Source organism: Candoia aspera, chromosome 2 (assembly GCF_035149785.1).
Source record: "Candoia aspera isolate rCanAsp1 chromosome 2, rCanAsp1.hap2, whole genome shotgun sequence".
Classification (NCBI taxonomy): Eukaryota; Metazoa; Chordata; class Lepidosauria; order Squamata; family Boidae; genus Candoia; species Candoia aspera.
In genome coordinates this window covers 223,445,619-223,465,281 of record NC_086154.1, presented here as the reverse complement: position 1 = coordinate 223,465,281, position 19,663 = coordinate 223,445,619, and the positions used below count along the sequence as shown (strand labels likewise).

At 41.1% G+C, this 19,663-nt stretch overlaps 1 protein-coding gene across 1 annotated transcript in view; it reads left to right on the top strand.

The window, feature by feature from the left end:
* The window catches only part of CAST (calpastatin), a 75,935-nt gene that overhangs the window by 5,635 nt on the left and 50,637 nt on the right, over positions 1-19,663 (top strand). Inside the window, exons 2-3 of the mRNA XM_063295400.1 lie at positions 3,793-3,852; positions 14,457-14,528. Of these exons, the coding sequence (XP_063151470.1) occupies positions 3,793-3,852; positions 14,457-14,528 (132 nt within the window). The remainder of the gene's footprint in view (positions 1-3,792; positions 3,853-14,456; positions 14,529-19,663) is intronic.

Sequence of the window (19,663 nt, the reverse complement as noted above, 5' to 3'; positions counted from 1 at the left end):
TCTATGTGGTTTTACGGAGTAAAAAATTACATTCCTCTACTCATACTAATATTTATAGTTGTCCATTTATATATCTCTTTACTTTGATATCTTCAGAAAAATGACTCTGATAAAACATTGCATAAGATCCTACTCCAGATGGAAATAATCATAACGAGAATTGGACAGATGCTGGACTTTGGATTTGTATTGTTACTTTGCATTTTTCCTACCCAAGGAGAACTTAGTATAGATTACATGTATGTACACTTTTATCCCCCCCCCCGCCACCACCAGAACCCTATGTAACTAATTGGAAGGGGGCATTAAGCCACCGCTTGATGCTGGAATCCAATTTAAAGCTTCTACAATAGATTGCTAGTTTCCTGTGTTTGAACATGTCCAGTGAAAGGGAGTGTAATAGTATGTGGGAATGACCTTGGGAGACAGGAGGAAGAGCCACACCCTAGACAATGGTCTGATAAAATTTGAATCTGAAGGAGGAGGGGTGCCAAAAGTGTCTCAGAAGGGACCCTCCCCAGTTTTCAAGAGAGTAAAAGTGAGGGACAGGAGAGGTCCTTTCAGACTTGCAAGATTCTCTTAATGTATCCTTACAATAAAGATAGAGCTAGTACTCCTGCTTGTACTTCTTGTCTGGACTACCTCACAAGGCTGACAAAGGAGTCTACTAGTTCTCTGGGTAACTGTTGCCATTATTGAACTGCTGTTACTATTACAAAGTCTTTTTCTAACATTCAGTTGAAATCTGCTCTCCTGTAATTTAAATCTATCATTCCTTGTCTTGCACTCTGGAACAATGGAGAGTAGGTCTTGATTTTCTTCTGTGTGATATCCTTTCAGGTATTTTGACAGTGCAAGGTAGATGGACTTGATCACAGTGGTGATGGATGCACTGTTGGAAGACCTGGGGACAGATCGTCCTGGAGACCTATTTACGTGGTTGCTAAGAGTTGACACTGACTTGATGGCAATAATCAATCGATCCCTGAATATCAAATAGCTAGCTGCAGTTAAGAATAGCAGCCATAAATAATCAGGCAGCCTTCACTGAAGTTTATTTTATTTATTTATTTATTTAATTTATAATGGATGAATAAACTGGAGATAGATGGTTTCTCAGCCAGGCCTTTCTAAAGAAATAGGTTTTCACATTGCCATGAAATGACATGTGAAAGGAATATGTCAAGCTCTTTACAAAACAACTTGAAGGGTTCATACTGAAGAAGATAATGTTTCAGAAGTCCTGTTTCAGTTATTTTCAGATATTAATATATGGCCTAGTTTACGTTTTGCCATCCCATTAAGGCATTTTGTTCTGGAAGGCATCTTCCCTGAATCTTTCCCTAATCATTGCTCTCATATGAAATTATTGTTATTCATCACCACCTTGTGTTTTATATTTGCTTCTTTTTTTTACATATTGGAGTTTTTAATATTCTAAATTTTAAGTGGTTATCTGTTTTGTTGGAATTTCTGGTAGTTGTGAAAGAAAAATTAAGAACGCTGAGGTTTTAGGTTCTTGTGGAAACATTCAGTATTGAAAGAACTTACCAAAAAACTTCCTTGTGATTTTTTTTTTCTTCTGTTTCATATCTTCAAATAGGAAAAGTTAGTTTCCCTTTCAGTTGTGCAAGGATAGTTAAGTTGAGCAATAGTCAGATAAACAATGCCTGTTGGTTTCTTTCCCTTCCTCCTGCCTTACTACAGTTTTGTGATAGGCAGATAATTTATAGGTGCCTGTTTAAACATTTCAAAATTACTTTCTCTACAGCCAGAGTAAAGCTTACCCTGGGAAAGTTAAACCTGGTAAAGTGTACCCTCTTATATATCTCTTTCTAAGAGCAAAATAAGTGCATGAATTAAGCTTGGCTGGAAATTTGTCAGGCTGGCAGGATGTTATTTTCCTTTATCTTCCTCTAGAACAGAATTCCTTGATGTAGATGATCTCTCCCCTTCTTTATCTCATTGTGGTCTTTGGGACTAAAGGGATCTTCTTCCAGGCCACCGTGGAACAAAACACCCTTCAACCGTTCCAAAGCTGCCTAGTTCAACCTGATCTGTCCACCACTTGCCTCTTTCTCCGCTAATTTGTCAGAGTGCTAGAAGGAGTATATGTATGGATGATTGTGTGACAGGATGGCAGACAGTACTGTACTCAGATGCTGCATTATGTCACACAGTAGGTTGGGGAAGAGAGTTTAAGTATAAATAATATAATAGTAAAAAAACAGTTCTAGCTACTCTCATAAGGGCTTCTTGAAGATTATGTCCTTGTAATGGATCATGAATTTTTGGAAGTAAGCTGCGTAATGGCGGCTGGGAAGTTGCTGTTCAAGAAACAGAAGTCCAGAGGTCCAGTGAGCTTACAACAGAGTGACATATCCTAGGTTCCCAGGGCCATATGTGGCCTCTCTTCTCTGTACTATGGATTACATTAGTGCCAGACAGGAAGTCCTTCAGAGGATGAAGGATATGGAGTATCATTTAGGTTAGTAGGATCCTATACCACAGTAGAACCTGGATTTCAATGAGTCCCAGCATGCTGGCCAAATACCTGACATCTCTAACTTTTCCTTGATTGAGGAAGGACTTCTTTTTGGGCACGGCATAATACTCTGCCATCCACTGTCTTGCTGGGTAGATACTCAACCCCTCCTTATTTGAATGGACTTGTCTATGCAGTTCAAGAAAAATTGAAATAATCACTCACGTAGTGCGGTATTGTAATTTGTATAGGGATTTAAGGAACTCATTTATTTTATCTTGCAACAACATCCCGGACAGATATTTGGTATACAAAGTTAATTGTGGCCAAATTTTCCATGACAGCAGTCAAGACACGTAATCAAATAATGTATCCCTGATGATCATATACTGTATTTAATTGTTTTTATATTTTTATATGTCAGTGTAAGTGAATCATTGATCATAATAAAGAATGTATGTATATGTGGCCTCTAAAATTTTGGATATGGCTAGCTATTGTTATATTGTAAATTTTAATGTGACAGAAGAGGAGAATGAATTAGGGTAAGAGAGAGGAGTACCTGTATTTGTTATATTTTGGTTTATTTAATTCAATTTCTATAGCTGCCCATCTCAGAAGTGACTCTGGGTGGCAACATTTCAATTTACATGAAAGGAAATACAATTTTGTCTCAGACACATCCCCTAGCTTTTGGAGCAAAACCCCTGGTACAACAAGGGGTGATCAAGTATGACCTGTGTTCCAGAAAAAATTGGACCTCCCTGATGTTGGACCAGGGGTTATGCTCCAGATATTAATGGATGTAGAAGAACAAAATCTGTATTGTATTTCCTTTCATTTAAATTTAAAGGATAAGCAACTTTTTGAAGCCAGTAAGAACATTTGGAATTTTGTAATTATATCATGTGAGCTCTTAATAAAGGGAGGATGGGGAGAAGGGAAGCTGTAGTAGGCCTGTTCAGTATAAAATCCCAGTTGATAAAGAGAGTCAGATCGGACATTTCCTTTGTCCTAGTGTGTTATTATCTTCATTGTAACTACCCCGTCCTTTTTAATTTCTAAATATGTCTGTGCAACCTATTGTGGGAGCTGGTAGAATTCTTGTAAAGGCAATACTCGAAGTCATTGGTGTGCTTTGCAGCCTGTTCTTGTTTTCTCTTTAGAGTGGGGCAAAAGGTCTAGTGAGTGCAAAGGGAGAGGTTTGTGGGCATGTTGCTTTTGAGAATTACGTTGCCTATTCTTGATGTAGAGAATATTGTGTGTTGTTTCAAATGAACGTTTGACATTTTAAACATTTCTTACAGCATGGTGATAAAAATGCAAGTGGAACCTCAAGAGAGAAGAAAGGAGCAGAAGCAACTGAGGTAAATTATAGCTATAATTTATAATAAGTTATAACTTATAAAAATGAGTCATTATTTAACTTCTGTACATAAGTTATCATTCACAGCTTTTATGAAGAAATTCTAGATGGTTAACAAACTTCATTAATGATTGTGACTTGGGTGAAAATAAAATGTTATTATTAGCCATCATTTGGGACTGCAGGTGAGTGATTGAGCACTCAGCTAAAATCTGGGCTGCTGTAATGAATAGTAAAGAGGTGTTGTGCTCATATAAGGTCTGAAATTATTCTCAAATCACATGAATCCCTTTCAAGCAGTATTGGGTAGGAATGGTTACACTATAGTGTACAACAACTTTCATCATCTGTCATTATCATCTCTGAATTTAATTTAATTTAGAGTCCTGTTCAAGCTGTTTATCAGGACTATTCACCCTAAGGCTGCAGACCCGCAAACAGTTTCCTATAATCCAGAATCTGTCTAAATATTGCTCACAACTTTGTTTTTGACAAGATAGTAAGTTATTAAACACACACTCAGTGAATTGTATTGTGTTAACTACATGTTAATTCAATTAAACCAAATGTAGTTTTTGTCATAGCCCTGCCTACTTTTAGGAGATTGCATTCTTCTGTGTTATACATAATGCATTGTCTGTTTGAGCTGCACGATATAGGCCTGACCCATCAGCACTGAAGGGATACAAACTGGCTTTTCTTTATGTCTGTGCAAATAGGTATGAGGGGGCTTTCATGAATACAACTGTAAATGCAGAGGCTCCTGCGTGCATAGGAATCCTGTAGTATTCTTGTTCTCACTTACATGGGAGCTTAATAGATCTCAAATAAGGCCTTATATCTCCCTTGATTATCCTGGAGAAGGTCTTTCTATGTTCTTGTTAAGAGTCAACACCAAGTGGATGGCATACAATCAATCAATCTGCCCTTGAATATAATGATCTGAATTTGATTTGAGCTGTAATGTTGAACTCTGTGTGACAGATGTGAGGAATTTAGGCCAGCATGGTAAAGATCAAGAGTGGTGGGAGTTGGTCTTCACAACACCTTGAGAGATATAGGTTTCAGTACTCACTTAAGATAATAGGTATAAGCTAAACAGAATTATACCTGATACCATGATCAGCTTAGTTCTTGATATATGTCATTTAATTCATAGGTTAGATACTAAGCTGCAAACTTATTTACATTAACTTATTTAGCACAGTGAGGCTTCCCTACTGAATCAGCATATATAAAATTATGCATTTAAGGCAGTAATTCTAAGCTATCTATCTGGATAACTGGAATATATAGGTGGATCTCATTTAGTGACTGCCTCGTTTAGCAACCATTCATAGTTAAAACAGTGATTAAAAAATAACTTTATGACCAATCCTCACATTTACAACCTTCACAGGTCTATAAAGCAAAGGAAAGCTGAAATGAGATCATAAACACAGTTGTGGTTTCACTTCGCTTAACAACTGAGTTGCCATTCCCAAGTGTGGTTGCTAAACGAGGACTACCTGTAATCACTGTTTGACCAATCTCTGTAAGAAAATTATGTTAAATTCTGACAGGTACTATTCAAAACAGGTATCCACCAATTTTTGTACCACCCAGCAGTATTCTAAGAGATGATTTTTATATAACCCAGAGCCTTAGGAGTGAGTCAGTTGGTGGCATTCGAAGTGTTATGTTCCTGCTAGGTGCAAGAAGACATACTGATGATGTTATATTGATGTTGTCATCAGAATGGAAATCATTAGCAGGCAGCAACTTTGGACTAATATCAGTTCATTTGCTATCTCTAGGACTGGCTGGACTTGCAAGCTGGAGATCTTGGTTAGGATGTACTCTTGATACAGCAGCTTCCTTTTGTCCTCTTTTCTGATTTAGGCCCTCAGAACAGAATGAGGTAGATTATCATTATCTGAAACTGAACAAGATGGAATCAGTTTTGGCTGTTTCAGGGTAGAAGGAAATCTGGGCTTGCTGGGGTATAGGTTGTTTTTCTTCTTTGGTGGAGTTGTTTGACTGCAGGATTCAGAGAGTTTATAATATTTTTTGTGTAGTTGCTATCAGATGAGAGGTCAAAAGACATCAGATCAATTAAGGTTTGGCTGCTGCTTGGGTTAACAGTGTTTGTTTCAATTCATCCAGTCTTCTCAGTATTTCTTCTTGTTTACAATTTGGTAGAACTTCAAAAGAGTTAATTAATCCTGTTTCTACAGCTGCATCCAGGCCAATTTTTTCTTGCATCACCTCAGTGTGATTATTTGAGCAAAGTTTTGTCAAGGATGCTAAAAGTGCTGGGTTGCTGTGGTTTTTATCATTTGGCATGCTGCCTGTAGCATGAGGCAAGGGAGTCTCTGCCTGAGATATTAAACCAAAGAGTGCAGTCCTTTTTCCATCTTGGAAAATGTGCAGTGTGAATATTTGAAAAGTAGAAAGAAAGGATTTCATTTTGAACAGCATGCAGGGGATTGTGGAATGGTTAAAGGATAGTAGAATTCATTTATGTCATGCTAGGAAGCCATTCAGCAGCACTTAGGTCAGTCATATGACACTGGCATCAAAGAAGAGTGCTAAATGATAGAATGGTAGACCAACGTCCAATATTAGTTCTGTTGAGTGTAATCCTTAAAGCAACTTGATTTGTTTGGCATGTATGCTTGTACTTGTTTGGATTTATCTCTTTGGTGTAAAGTGAGGTTGTAAGTTTTGCCTGTATTTGGTTGTCCTTTCTAATTTTAATTTGTTCTCCTGAGCAGTTTTGTTTCCTTTGGCTGTCCATAAACAGATTGGAGTTGGTGCCGGTGTTTTGATTTACTGTAAAAGCTGCTAGCTTATCTGCATAACTTTGCACAAAAATTTCAAAATCCACCTTTGTGTTTATAGAAGTAAACATAACCTCTGTAATTGAAATTATAGTTTGTGCAGTCAATCTCCTTAGTGGGGAGATGCGGCGCCGTGGATTTTGTAGATATGGGTGAGGAACAGGCGTGCCAGCTGTTGCGCAGAGGGGATGGATGCGCAGGGTATGAAGTGTGCCTGCTTGGAAAAATAGTCTTTTACCACCCAGATTACGGTTTTCCTTTGGCTGGGTGGCAGGTCGACTATGAAGTCCATGGAAATCTCCTCCCAGGGACGGGAGGGGCTTGCTACTTTCTGCAGCAGTCCTTGGGGTTTCCCCACCTTCCGTTTTGACCTTGCACATGTGGGGCAGGCCGTGACGTAGTCCTTGATGTCTCTTCTCAGGGTAGGCCACCAGAATTGCCTCCTAATTAAGTGTAAGGTTTTAACGAACCCAAAATGTCCAGCCGTTTTATCATCGTGGGAGCGGTTTAAAACCTCCGCTCTCAATGATTCGGGTACGTATAGGGTTTTTTGTTTCCAAGCAAGCCCGTTCGTAATAGATACATGGTGTTGGTTGTTTTGCAACCATGTATCCTTTTTGAGGGCTTGCGTGAGTCTTTGTTGCCAGTCCTGTGAAACTGACCTGCGTCTCCCTCCGTTTGCCAGTGGTTGCGCTGAGGCACGTCGGGTTTTAGTCTGGCTGCGTGTGACAGCAGGGCAGCCCAGCTGTGTGTCTGTCCACACAGTTCCCACAATGTCCGGTGCCTGGCCAGCATCTTGAGGTCGTTGTGAAAGGGCATCCGCCAGGAAGTTCTTTCTCCCTGGGATGAACTTAAGTTTGAAATTAAATCTGCTAAAGAATTGCACCCAGCGTACTTGCTTTGGGCTGAGGCGTTTCGGGGTGCTGAAAGCCTCCAGGTTTTTGTGGTCAGTCCAGACCTCGAAGGGGCAGGAGGCCCCTTCCAGGAGGTGCCTCCATGTTTCCAGGGCTGCCTTGACTGCGAATGCCTCCTTTTCCCACACATGCCATCTCCGTTCCGTCTCAGAGAACTTTCGGGAGAGGTTCGCGCAGGGCTTCAGCTGATTGTCAAAATCGCGCTGAAGGAGGAGCGCTCCTATAGAAAAATCTGAGGCGTCTACTTGCACAACAAAGGGTCTGGTAGGGTCGGGATGCTGTAATACTGGCTCTGCCGTGAAGAGGCTTTTTAGGCGTTCGAAAGCCATTTGACAATCAGCTGTCCAGTTTAATAGCGCCCCCGGGTTTCGTGATTTTCGGGTGTCTCCCAGGCCCTTTGTCCGGAGGAGGTTGGTCAGCGGCAGTACAATTTCTGCTAGCCCCTGGATGAAACCCCTGTAAAAGTTCGTGAACCCCAGGAAACTTTGAAGTTGTTTCCTCGTGTGTGGGCGCTCCCACGCTAGTATAGCCTGGACCTTGCTGGGGTCCATTTCGATTCCCCTTGTCGAGATCCGGTAGCTGAGGTAGTCGATTTGCTCTTTGTGAAACTCACACTTGGAGAGCTTGGCATATAGCTCTGCCTTGCGGAGTTTCTTGAGCACTGACTTTACAAGGCGTTCATGCTCGGCTTCATTCTCAGAATAAATCAAAACATCATCAAGGTAAACAAGCACCCCCTTAAACAAGTGGTTGTGCAAGACCTCATTGATTAGCTGCATGAATACGCCCGGTGCCCCTGCCAACCCAAAAGGCAGGACCCGGTATTGGAACGACCCCAGCGTGCAATTGAAAGCCGTCTTCCATGTGTCCCCCTCCTTTATTCGAATCCGGAAGTAGGCTTCCCTGAGGTCTAACTTTGTGAATATTTTGCCCTTTGCTAGGTGGGCTAAAATGTCCTTTATTATTGGCAGGGGATATTTATTTGAAACGGACGCGGCATTGAGCCCGCGGTAATCTGTGCAGAGTCGGAGGGACCCATCCTTCTTCTCCCTGAAGAGAACTGAGGCTCCGACTGGCGAGTTAGCCGGCTCGATAACCCCCCGCGCCAAATTCTTGTCAATAAAGTCCCTTAATGCTGCCAACTCCCTCTGAGTCATAGCATAAATTTTAGGCTTTGGTAAAGTTGCCCCTGGGATCAGATCGATGGTGCAGTCTGTTTTCCTATGGGGGGGAAGTTTGTTGGCCTCCATTTCACCGAAAACGTCGGCAAAGTCTGCGTATCTGGCTGGCAGGCCCTCCGGGGTTGCTGCCTCCAGGTGCATTGAGGTCGTTGTCGCCCTCCCCATTGCAGTGCGGGGAACTCGGCCCCCTGTGGGTGCTTGGTAACGGCCGTCCAAAAAGGTGATTTCTCTGGTCATCCAGTTTATTTGGGGGTTTTGATGCACCAGCCAAGGGATCCCTAAGATGAGTAGAGGTTGACTCACCGGTGCCATGATGAAGGGGAGGCTTTCCTCGTGGTCGCCGAGCCTCATCGCAACTCTGTCCGTGTAGTGGGTGACTGGGCCCCCTCCCGCTACTGATCCATCCAACTGCGTGAACACCAATTGGTGCTGAAGTGGATAGCAGCGGAGGTTAAGCGCGGCCACCAGGTCCGGGTGCATGAGGCATTTTGAGCAACCCGAGTCTATCAGCGCCCAAACCTTCTCTGCTTTCCCCCCGTGGGCCAGGGTGACTCTCACATATAGGGTAGGACAGTTGTCACTCACCCCAAAGTCGTTGCGCCCTTTGTTATTGTCCACCTGTCTTTTGGCGCTCTTCAAGGCAGGTGGCTGGCGTTTCCCGCCGGTTCATTGCTTCCACTTTCCTCATCATCGGTGACGTCAGGGAATTCCCTTGCCGAGGTTTCCCCCTTCGAGGCTGGCCTTTTCTTTGGTATTGGGGTTGGTTTGTCAGGAACCTTTCCCAGGCTGTCTCTTGCCTTTGCTTTCGGGCAAGCCGCCGCCTTGTGGTTCGCCTCTCCACACTTGAAGCACTGCCCCTGGGCAAACCGGCGCTCTTGTTCCTCCCCCCGGGGTCGGGGTGCCGGTGTCGCTGGAGCACCGCCAGATCGGGGTCCTCTTGCTGTTGCTGCAGGTTGTAGGGACCTCTGGACGTGCCGAAAGGTTTCTTGAGCATTCTCCGCCTTTCCCGCGAGCCAAATCCATTCGCGGAGGGTGGTGGGGTCATCCTGGTTTAGCGCCCATCTTAAGACGGTTAAATTAAGCTCCTCCTTGAATTTTTCCGTGAGGGTGGATTGTGACCAGTCCTGCACTTTGCCCGCAAGCACTTGGAACTCGCTGGCGTAGGCAGCCACGGAGCGCTGTCCTTGCCTGATTTCCCGTAGTGCTCTCTTCGCCGTTTCAGTCTCGAGGGGGTCTCGGAAATGGGAGTCCAGAGCACCCAGGAATGCGTCCACATGCTTGAGCTCTGGGGCGTCTGCCTGGCATAGATGGACGTACCAGTCAGCCGCCCTCCCCCTGAGTCTGTTTGCAATAGCGTTGTTCTTTCCCTGTTCCGTCCGGAAGCAGGGTCCGTATTCAGCCATGTAGTTCCTCGCGTTGATCAGGAAGAACGACAACGTGGCTGGGTTGCTGTTGAATCTTGCCGCGAGGTCTCACTCCCATCGCGGGTGGGCTCCAGGGCACCTCCGGACGCGTGGCCCTTCCCCCCTCCGGTAGAAAGCTGTAGTCCCGATGTGGGGATTCCCTCAACCAGGCTCCGGGTGGCATCGGCTCTGCATCCACTCGTCTCCAGCCTCTCCCCAGCTGATGCCCTGCGGAAGAGGGGGGGGGAACCCTCTCCCAGGCAACCCAGTGCGGTGTGCTCCGGCACGGTCGGCTCCCTCCTCCCGTGCTGCGCCCTGCCGCTGCAGCCACCATGCTTTGGGATCAAGCGGGGGTGGGGACGAGCTTCTCGCGCTCCGTTCACACTCACCCCGGTCGCTGCCTCCGTGCTCCAGCGCTAGTTCCACGAGTAGCCGCTCGATCCTTGCCAGGCGCGCTTCCGTGGCTCTGCAGCACGCGTTCTCCGGGGCGCCTCCCGCAGCTTGCCCGCTCCGCCGGCGATCTCCGCCGCTCGCTGTGGGTGCATGCCATTGCTCCCACACTGCTCCGACCATCACGGGCAGGGATTCCCCCGTTGCGTCGAGGGTGACCCATTCCGCCTGCGACTCACCGGTGGTCACCCAGGTAACGTTGCGGCTTGGTTCCTCCTCCGCTGGGCATCCGCTGGTTCTTTCCGCGAGGTTGCGGGTGCTGTCGCCGGTTCCTGGGTCGCCGCCGCATTGCACCGGGTGTCGCCTCATCGCTGCGTTGTTCCCTCACAGAAAAAGTCTGGAAAGGTGCTAGCGAGAAAATTTTTTTTGGGATTCCCGTCTTTATGTCAGGGCAGCCACGCTCTAAATAAAACACAGACTCACTTAGAAGGTCTAAGGATTTCTGGCTTTATAGAATGGAGTGCGTGCAAAGAAAAAGACGGGAATCCTTATGTGTTGACAGGGTGTCCTGTTTATACTTTGGTGGCGGACGTTGTGCTTCTCCACCCTCGAGCCATGACCGGATGGGTGCTTGGGACTGTGATGCGTCAGCTGATGGGTGATTCCGGCGATCTCCTTTGTCTCCCTGCCTTCGTCCGGACCAGGTGCGTGCCCTGGGGAAATGGGATGGCGTTCCCCCGATCCTCTGATGGGTGTTGAGTCTGGTCCGAAAGGTGCTCTCATTGTGTTGGAGATTCCTCTATGGATATGGGTGCTTGAGGGATAAGCGAGTGCATCCCCTGGGAAGGCGTTCCCCCTATCCCTTGATGGGTGCCAGTTCTGGTCTACGGGCTTTTCTATTATGTTTGTGATTCCCTTCTGGATATGGGTGCTTGGGGGATATGTGAGTGATTAAGGGATTATGCTTATCCCTTCCTCTTACCTAATGTGCGTGTTCCCCGTTGTGATGCACAAATGCCTTGCAATGGGGAACATGACAGGTGGTAAAATTTGACAAATAAATAAATAAATAAATGGACATTGTCTAGCAGCAAAGCCTGTTATGAATTCCTTTGGTGATTGCTTGACTTGCTCTTCCCCCTTCAGAGATATATTAACAGCAGGGGAGGCTAATAGAGGCAGGGATTCAATCAGTTGGTTCAGTTCCTCATGCATAGTAGGGAAGACCTCTAATAGTTGTTGTATTTCTTTTCTTTTTTATAATTTTATTAAACATTACAAATAAACAGATAAAAACTAATACAAACTACAAAAAGAAAAGAATAAAAAGAAAAATTAGAAAGTGCAGAAAAAAGAAAAAATAGAAAAGAAAGAAAAAATAAGAATGTGGCAGAGAAAAAGAAAAGAAATATATAACGAAATGACTTCCCACTTCGTTACAACAAGTATAAACAATTTTAACAACATCACCTTCTTTTAAAACACAACAAATGATCTCTTCTTCCCATATCTCATTTCTTATCTATAAACAGATCATTAACACCTTGCCATTCAGTCCTGATCAGCAAAAGCCCTTTAAGTGTTACCAGAAATAACAACGTATCTATCTTAACCTTGATCAAATAAACCCACTTTATATTCCTTCTTTTTACTTTTAACAATCTTGATCTTTAAGCCCTTCAAATAATGTCCTAAAGCTTGTTTTCTTTTCATTTTTTCTTTGTCCCTTTGCAAAAAATTCTTCAAAGCTTTAACAAGCCTGTTTTGTACATCCAATATAAAAAAAGTTATCCAAGTCACGGTTTAGGTTTGCCATTTGTATATCCCTTTTAATTATTAAGACATCAGCTGGTTTCTTTTGTATGTCCAGCGAAGCATCTTTTTCCATATCATTCTTGCAGCTTGTCATTTTTTAAAATCCACTTTCAAATCTTTCTCAGATTTGCCTGGTAAAACTTGTTCCTCTTCCTTAACATGTGAACACAGTCTATCTATAATGGCAGACACTTTTAAAATTAACTTCTGATCCATTGCTCAAATATCCTTCAATGCATCCAATGTTAAAGTATTTTGCTCCATTCTGTGTGAGTAAGTCAAATTTAAGTGTTATGGTTGGAATGATGTATGGATCCAACCATCTTTGTAGCAGTTTTAAGGGTATCTATAGGCACATACTCTATGTATGTGCCTATCCCAAGAAACATAATCTAAAAGACAGTCTTGTGGGAAGGCAGCAGGAACAGGAAGTGGGAAGGAAATAGGGACACAGGAATACTGAGTGATGCAGTGGCACTCTGCTTCAGTTCATGGTAAGAGAATTGTACTCTCTGAGTTCAAAAGAACAGGAATCTAACCTTTCAGTCAGAGTAGATGACATTTCTTCTAAAATTTGGTTGTCTTTTGTGTTGTCCTGGATGATGGCAATTTTGCTTGTAATCTTATCTTTTCTGCTTTTTTATTAGACAAATAAGTATATATCACATTTCTAGAAGAATAAGTGCTGCTGTAATATATCTCCTCTGACTCTGTCAGTTCACTACTTTCTTGCCTAAAGTTTTTTTCTTCCTGGCCTACTGGCATAAAGGAAGGTATTGTGTTCACTTTCATGTCCACAAAGATGCAGAGAGCAGAATGCTTGAATGAGTGTTCATAGACAGTGCTGGTTTGTTACATCAGCAGAACTGCGCAGTGTTTTTTGTCAACTACATAAATATATATGTGCATGTGGGTTCTTGGAATGCATTACAGTACTTGGTACACATGGTTAAGTAGTTCTTAGATCCTACTTTGCTGCTCTTTCATTCTGGAAAAGTAGACAGCTGTCTGATAGGAATGGTGGGTTTAGTATAGAATAGATGATATATTTACAATAAAAGTAAATATTACTCTCTTTCCTGTTCCACTTTCAGACAGTTTTCACAACTTTCATTTTACATTCCTTATTACATTTTTAGTAACCTTAACCCTTATTATATTTTTGGTAAGAGTTGTGCAATGATAGAAATAAGTATTCATAGCCTTAAAATAAATCTGTTTGAATAATTTGGGCATTTTTTTTTTTACTTCTCAACTCATCTTTCCTATTTTGTGCCAACTGTTGTTTCTTGATTTGGAAAGTAAACATTTTGTGGTATGAGCAAAGGCATCAATTTAAGTTAGGTTGTTCCTTTTTTGGGCCCATTTCTGAAAAGACAGATTTCTAAGTTATCAGTAGCATTATTATTTTTAAAGAAGTTGGGTCTTGTTTTTAAAAGATACTTTTTTTTCATGAGAAGTTTTATAATGAATTTAGCCTTTTTTTTAAAAATAAAAAACATTTAAACTCATGTTTCTTATTTTGGTATGGTCTTGCTAAAACACCAATTGTCAAGTTATAGCAATATATTTGTTAATATTCTTGGCCTTGCTGTGGCAATTTTTAGAATTAAAGTATGTTAAGTTAAAACAACTATATAATATTTATCATATTATACACACACAGATATAATGTTATCATAATGATATAAAAATGTAAGTTAGAAAAATAGAAATTTAATTTTCTGATCACTGCATTCTGTTCTGATGGGAGGATGGAAAAGAAGAATCTACAGCTAATTCATAATCTCAAAACAAACCTGTGATTCATCTGTGATAGGAGTATCATAATATGTGCATGCATATTTGAATCCTGAGAATATTATTGCTTGAGAAATCTCTATTCATGTTTCCAAATGGTGCTCCAGGCACCTCTTTTGGAACACTGTCTAATGTAATTGCATGAATATATTGCTTATAGATGAGTATTTTTGCAATATAGCAGGGAAATAAAGTTTTGGAAATAGGGTTCCGTGTCACTATTGAAGCATTTCTCCCAATGCTAATTTTTAATTATTTAATTCCTTTTTTTCCTTTATAGAAGAAACCTGTAAATACTAGCAATACTGAATCTCCTAAAACCCAGACAAGTGGAGTTTCCTCAGTCAGTAAGGTAATTTAAATGTTTGTAGACCTGTGAAACTTCCCAAAAGCAAAATGGCTCCCTATTGTTGTCAACTTCAATGCTTATGCTGCTGCCACTGTAACAAGTTTGTTGTTTTTGCAAAGAGGTAGAGAACTTCTGAGCTCACTAAAATTAAGAAAAGGGCAAAAACATTGTACTGCAATCAATAAATTAAACTATTAAACTATCGTTAGTAGGATTAATATTCACAGATTCTAAATGCTAGACTTTAGTATTGATGTTTGGGGGTTAATTTATGATTTGTAAATGAGGCTTCGTGTTGGTCATATTTCTGTCAGTGTATTGCTTCGTCTCAAATAGATATCTCCAAATATATTAATGTTGCAACCCTCCTGCCTTTTTCCACAAGGTTCTTTTATTTTGGGGTGCTTCTTAAAGTTTAAATGATTTTGATCTAATTTCAGTCAGCAAGTATCCTAAGATTTTAATGTTCTGCTCTCCTGCTTTTTAAAAATAACATAGAGCATATTAAGAAATGTACCTAAGGTAGATGTAACTCAGATAGTATAATGTAACTAATTTGTGTTTACCTAATTTACATCGATTGTTTTATAGAAAGCAAGAAGAGATGGGAGCTTAGATATGTCACCTTTGATCCTTTCTGCCTCTCCAGTGTTTCTCAACCTCGGCAACTTTAGGATGTGTGGACTTTAACTCCTGGAATTCCCCAGCCAGCATGGTAGCTGGGGAATTCTGTGTGTTGAGGTCCACACATGTTAAAGTTGCCAAGGTTGAGATACACTGCTCTATGCTAACAAACACCAAAACTCAGGGGTTTTCCATGGGACTTTTGGCCACCCCTTGTAACTGTATTTTTGGTAGAAAGGCAGGAAATAAATTCATTGAATACATAAATGCTTACATTTACTTTAAACAGAGATGTTTGGGATCTCTTGTGTTCTGAGACTTAGATATAATCCCTCCCAAAATGGTTACATTTGAATGTCACTAAACCATGATTCCTCATAGTGAAAATGAACCTAAGTTGAGCTCTGAGTTTGTTCTTGCCCTGTTTTCTTTCATCTGATGTAACAGAGATCAGACACTTAGGCTTCCAGTTACTATTATTCACAGCTTAATACGATACTGAAGTCCTAAATAGTGGTTAATACTAGCTATGGTTTGTTTAAACAAAGGTTGGGCATTAAGGGGTTATGAAGCTGGTTCAGTTTGTAGAAAAATGGCAGCCGGTTATTGTTTCTTATTGTATTTTACTGCTAGGAAGGTGGAAAGTTGCTTGTGAGATGTTCTGGCTCAGATGCCAGAATAATTTGGCTGGCTCTGATAGTGCTGTGGAGCTTGAATATCTGCAGAAAGGAGATTAACATTTGCTGCTTGGCCTCAGTATTTTGAGACAGCCTGCAGACAAATCATAATTCACATTAAAGGTAAAGGTTTCCCTTGACATTAAGTCCAGTCGTGTCTGACTCTAGGGGGCGGTGCTCATCTCCGTTTCAAAGCCAAAGAGCCGGCGTTTGTCCATAGACACTTCCGTGGTCATGTGGCCAGCATGATTACACGGAACGCCGTTACCTGCCCGCTGAAGCGGTACCTATTAAACTACTCACATTTGCATGTTTTCGAACTGCTAGGTTGGCAGGAGCTGGGACTAGCAACGGGAGCTCACCCCGTCATGCGGATTCGAACTGTGGTTGTTGTAAAGAAAGAAAAAATTCTAATTTCTTCTTTGTATCTCATCTAGATTGAATTCAAACATCAGCTGAGCTGATATGTTTAACCTTTCTTGCTGAGTAACTATACGGTGGCTGGGCTCACATAGCATACCAAACCAAAACCAAATAAATCATTCTATTTATTTACTTACTTATTTAGCAGATTTTTATAGCTGTCCATGTGTGAAGGTAGTTTTAGACTCATTTTTGTATTGATAATCTGAACAATAATTTAGCTTCATGTCTGAAAATCGTCAGTGGTTGAAGTTAGCATTCTCTAACCTTGGGCCACAAGGACTGCTGTAAGAAACATGTTATATATGACTTACTGCTTAGCATGCATTTAGGTTTATTGTGTTTCTAAAATAAAATGATCTTATGTGCTCTGGATTAGGATAAATATCTGATCAAATTCAACATATGCAGATGATATTCTTCTTTAAATATCTACAATATTTGTTTTAAAAGGCACTTGATAATGGTATATACCCCAGTATCATCACCTCGCTTTAAGTACGAAGTGAGGAAGAATCATGGTAGAAAGACCGCAAGATTTTTGTGTCTACAGCTTCTTCCTGATGAATGACTAAGAAGTGCTGAGAACTGTTTTGTGCATTTATAGAAGTGGAAGGGGGTTGAGGTCAGAATGAGGTCTGAATGGACTGTGCTCCTCTTGCTTTTAGAAAAACAAAAGAGTTGCAAATAATTTATTAGTGCTCCCACTTTAACCATTCCTGGTGCATTTGGTAATTTTGCTATGTTTAGAAATTACAGTGGCCTCTGTAAATTGTACAAACTAAGCAACAGTAATATCTAGAAACAACTGCAGTCTTTTTGCACTAGAATGACTGGTGTGAAGTAAGCACACTTGACTTAGGTAACGCTTTCCTTTCTATTTGACTGTGCTAGTTTTTGGGACTTTGCTGTCCTGGCTCTGTGGGCTGCTGTCAAGCACACAGCCTCTTACGTATTCATAGGGAGGTGGAGCAGAAAGGCAGTTTGGAGACTGTGCTGTTTGGCTTCACTCTACCATTCTGAAATGTCCCAGAGACTATGTTAAAAGCGCAGTCATTGGCAGACCTGATAAGTGGCGCAACGAAAACAAAGCTGTGCTAAGGATCTGAGGGGACTACGTCAAAGACTTGGAGTAGAGTAGATGAGCTGCGCAGAGTGAGTGCTCTTTTTCCAGAATGTTTGTGTGATTGTCAGTGTTCTGGGCCAGTTCTAGTGTGTACTTCCTCTTTTCTCCTCTGAGACTGCACTTCTCTATATTATAGAAACACGATCCTTCACTTCATAGGTTTGAGACTCGCTTAGTGAGTTGAAACACTGCTTTCCTGGGGTCTGTAACAAATTTGTTTTAAACTCTGGTTGGGTCTCTCATTTCATAACAGGAATAGTCTTTTCAAGAGTTGCTTGACTGTTTTCCTTAGCCCCCCAGAAAGGGTGTTACAAAAATAGTGGCTTGCAAGCTTTTAAAAGCAGAACAAAAGCTTTACAGATCTAAATATTTTTACTAGTAAGTCAATTCTGTGGAAGTCTTATAAATTTAAGCACTCATTTCTGGTTCTCAATATTTAGTGCATTTTTCAGGGTGTGGTAATCTCTGTAGCAGGATATGTTTGTTGAGACATGCCTAAGTAACTATTGCCCTTATAACCCATAGGTAGCATTTACTGCGATGTTATTTGCTGTTGTTCCTTAACAAAAGAAGTTGTTGCTAAACGAACTATAGCATATTCTCTGTCCCCATTAATTTAATAAATGTTTGTCATTGCAGATGTTAGAATATGATTTTGTTTGATTATGAGGTTTGGAGTTAGTTGACTTAAGTTGGGATTTAGTCCTGAGGATACTTATGTAGAAGTCAATCCATTAAATACAGTGGGATATAGTGCTACTAAGTAGATACACATAGAACTGTGATATCAAACACAAGGGGTACACAAGGGGTTTTATTGACATAATTTCCCCAGTTAAGTGAATTTAAAATGGTAATTTCAGAGAGTTGAGCCCAGGATTGCCAAAGGGATGGTCTTTATTGAAATAAGATTTGTTACAGTTTTCGTTTTTCGCACCATATATTTATGCTAAACAAGTTGAGAAAATGCTTCCAATAACTACTTTCTAAGGAAGAGTTGTTTTGAAAAATTGGATTGCTTATGAATTGCAAGCAATTTTATAGAATTATTCCAATGGAAAGTCATAGAAATTAATATGAGTGAATTTGAAAGTGAAATTTCGTCAGAGACAAATTTGTGCCTTTCTTCAGATTAAAGGATTAAAATTATTTTATTCTGAATTGTTTTATTTAGCCAGTACAGCAAATATGGGGAATCTATGGCTCTTGAGTAGTTCCTGAACCACAGCTCTCTACAGCTCTAGGCATTATGGCCATTGGTGAGATCATGCTCCATTAAGAGAATAAAGAACCAGCTTGAATGCCAGAGTGATGCCCTGAATCCTGAATTCAGTGATGCACAAGTTGGCTTTTGAATGGGATCCCACACCCAAGATTCAGAAGGCATCATGTGGCCCTGGGGCTCAGGGATGTATATTCTGCTCTGTACCCATTGGATGGTTTTCCCTTTTAGTTTTATTAAAATGTACAATTTGGCAATATTTTTTTGGATTGTGCCAAATTTTTTCTTGGGCTGTGTGTGTCAGTGGTAACTCAAGTTGTACAGTTTTGATCTAAGTTTAAACCAAAGGCTTACATAATTAGCATTATTTTCCTAGATCCTATGTCAATTGATAGTTCAATAATATTGCCTCTCTAATTACTTTAATTATGAACTAATTAAAGAATTAGGTCCAGTAATACTGAAGTTGCAGTTCCATGTAAATCCTGTTTGAATGCAACACAATTGTGTTGCAAGATTGAGGCACAATTAAGTTGTTCCATTGATTCATTGGGATCAAAATATCACTCTCTCTTGTTGCACTGGGGCCCTTAATTATTTTGAAATTGTGGCTCTGATCTGAAGTTCTTACAGGTGACAGAGTTTTTACTGCTCTGCCCTTTTCTTTGCAAAATTTCTCTCAAGGGTTATGGAACTGTAGCATGGTGTGGGAAAAGATGCTCTATATCCAACCTCTTTATTAGCCTTTTTGAATCTCATATTCTCCAGGTCTCTTGAGACTACAAGTTTCAGAATTCCCAGAAAGCTTGGATTATAATCCCAGTGTGTCTGGATACATATCTAGGATGCTGCATATTCTTAAAATACAAGATAACACATCAGTAAGAGGTCTTATATTTTAAAGAAGTCACCTGGTGTGTAGTAGTAGAAAAATAAATGTATTTAGCTGATGTGTGTGACATGTTATGAGCTGGAAGAAGCTGGGAAATTGATTCCTGTGATTTCAAATTTCCATGTACTGGACATACTCCATGCAAGGAAGGTTAATTGGTAAATTTTAAAAATG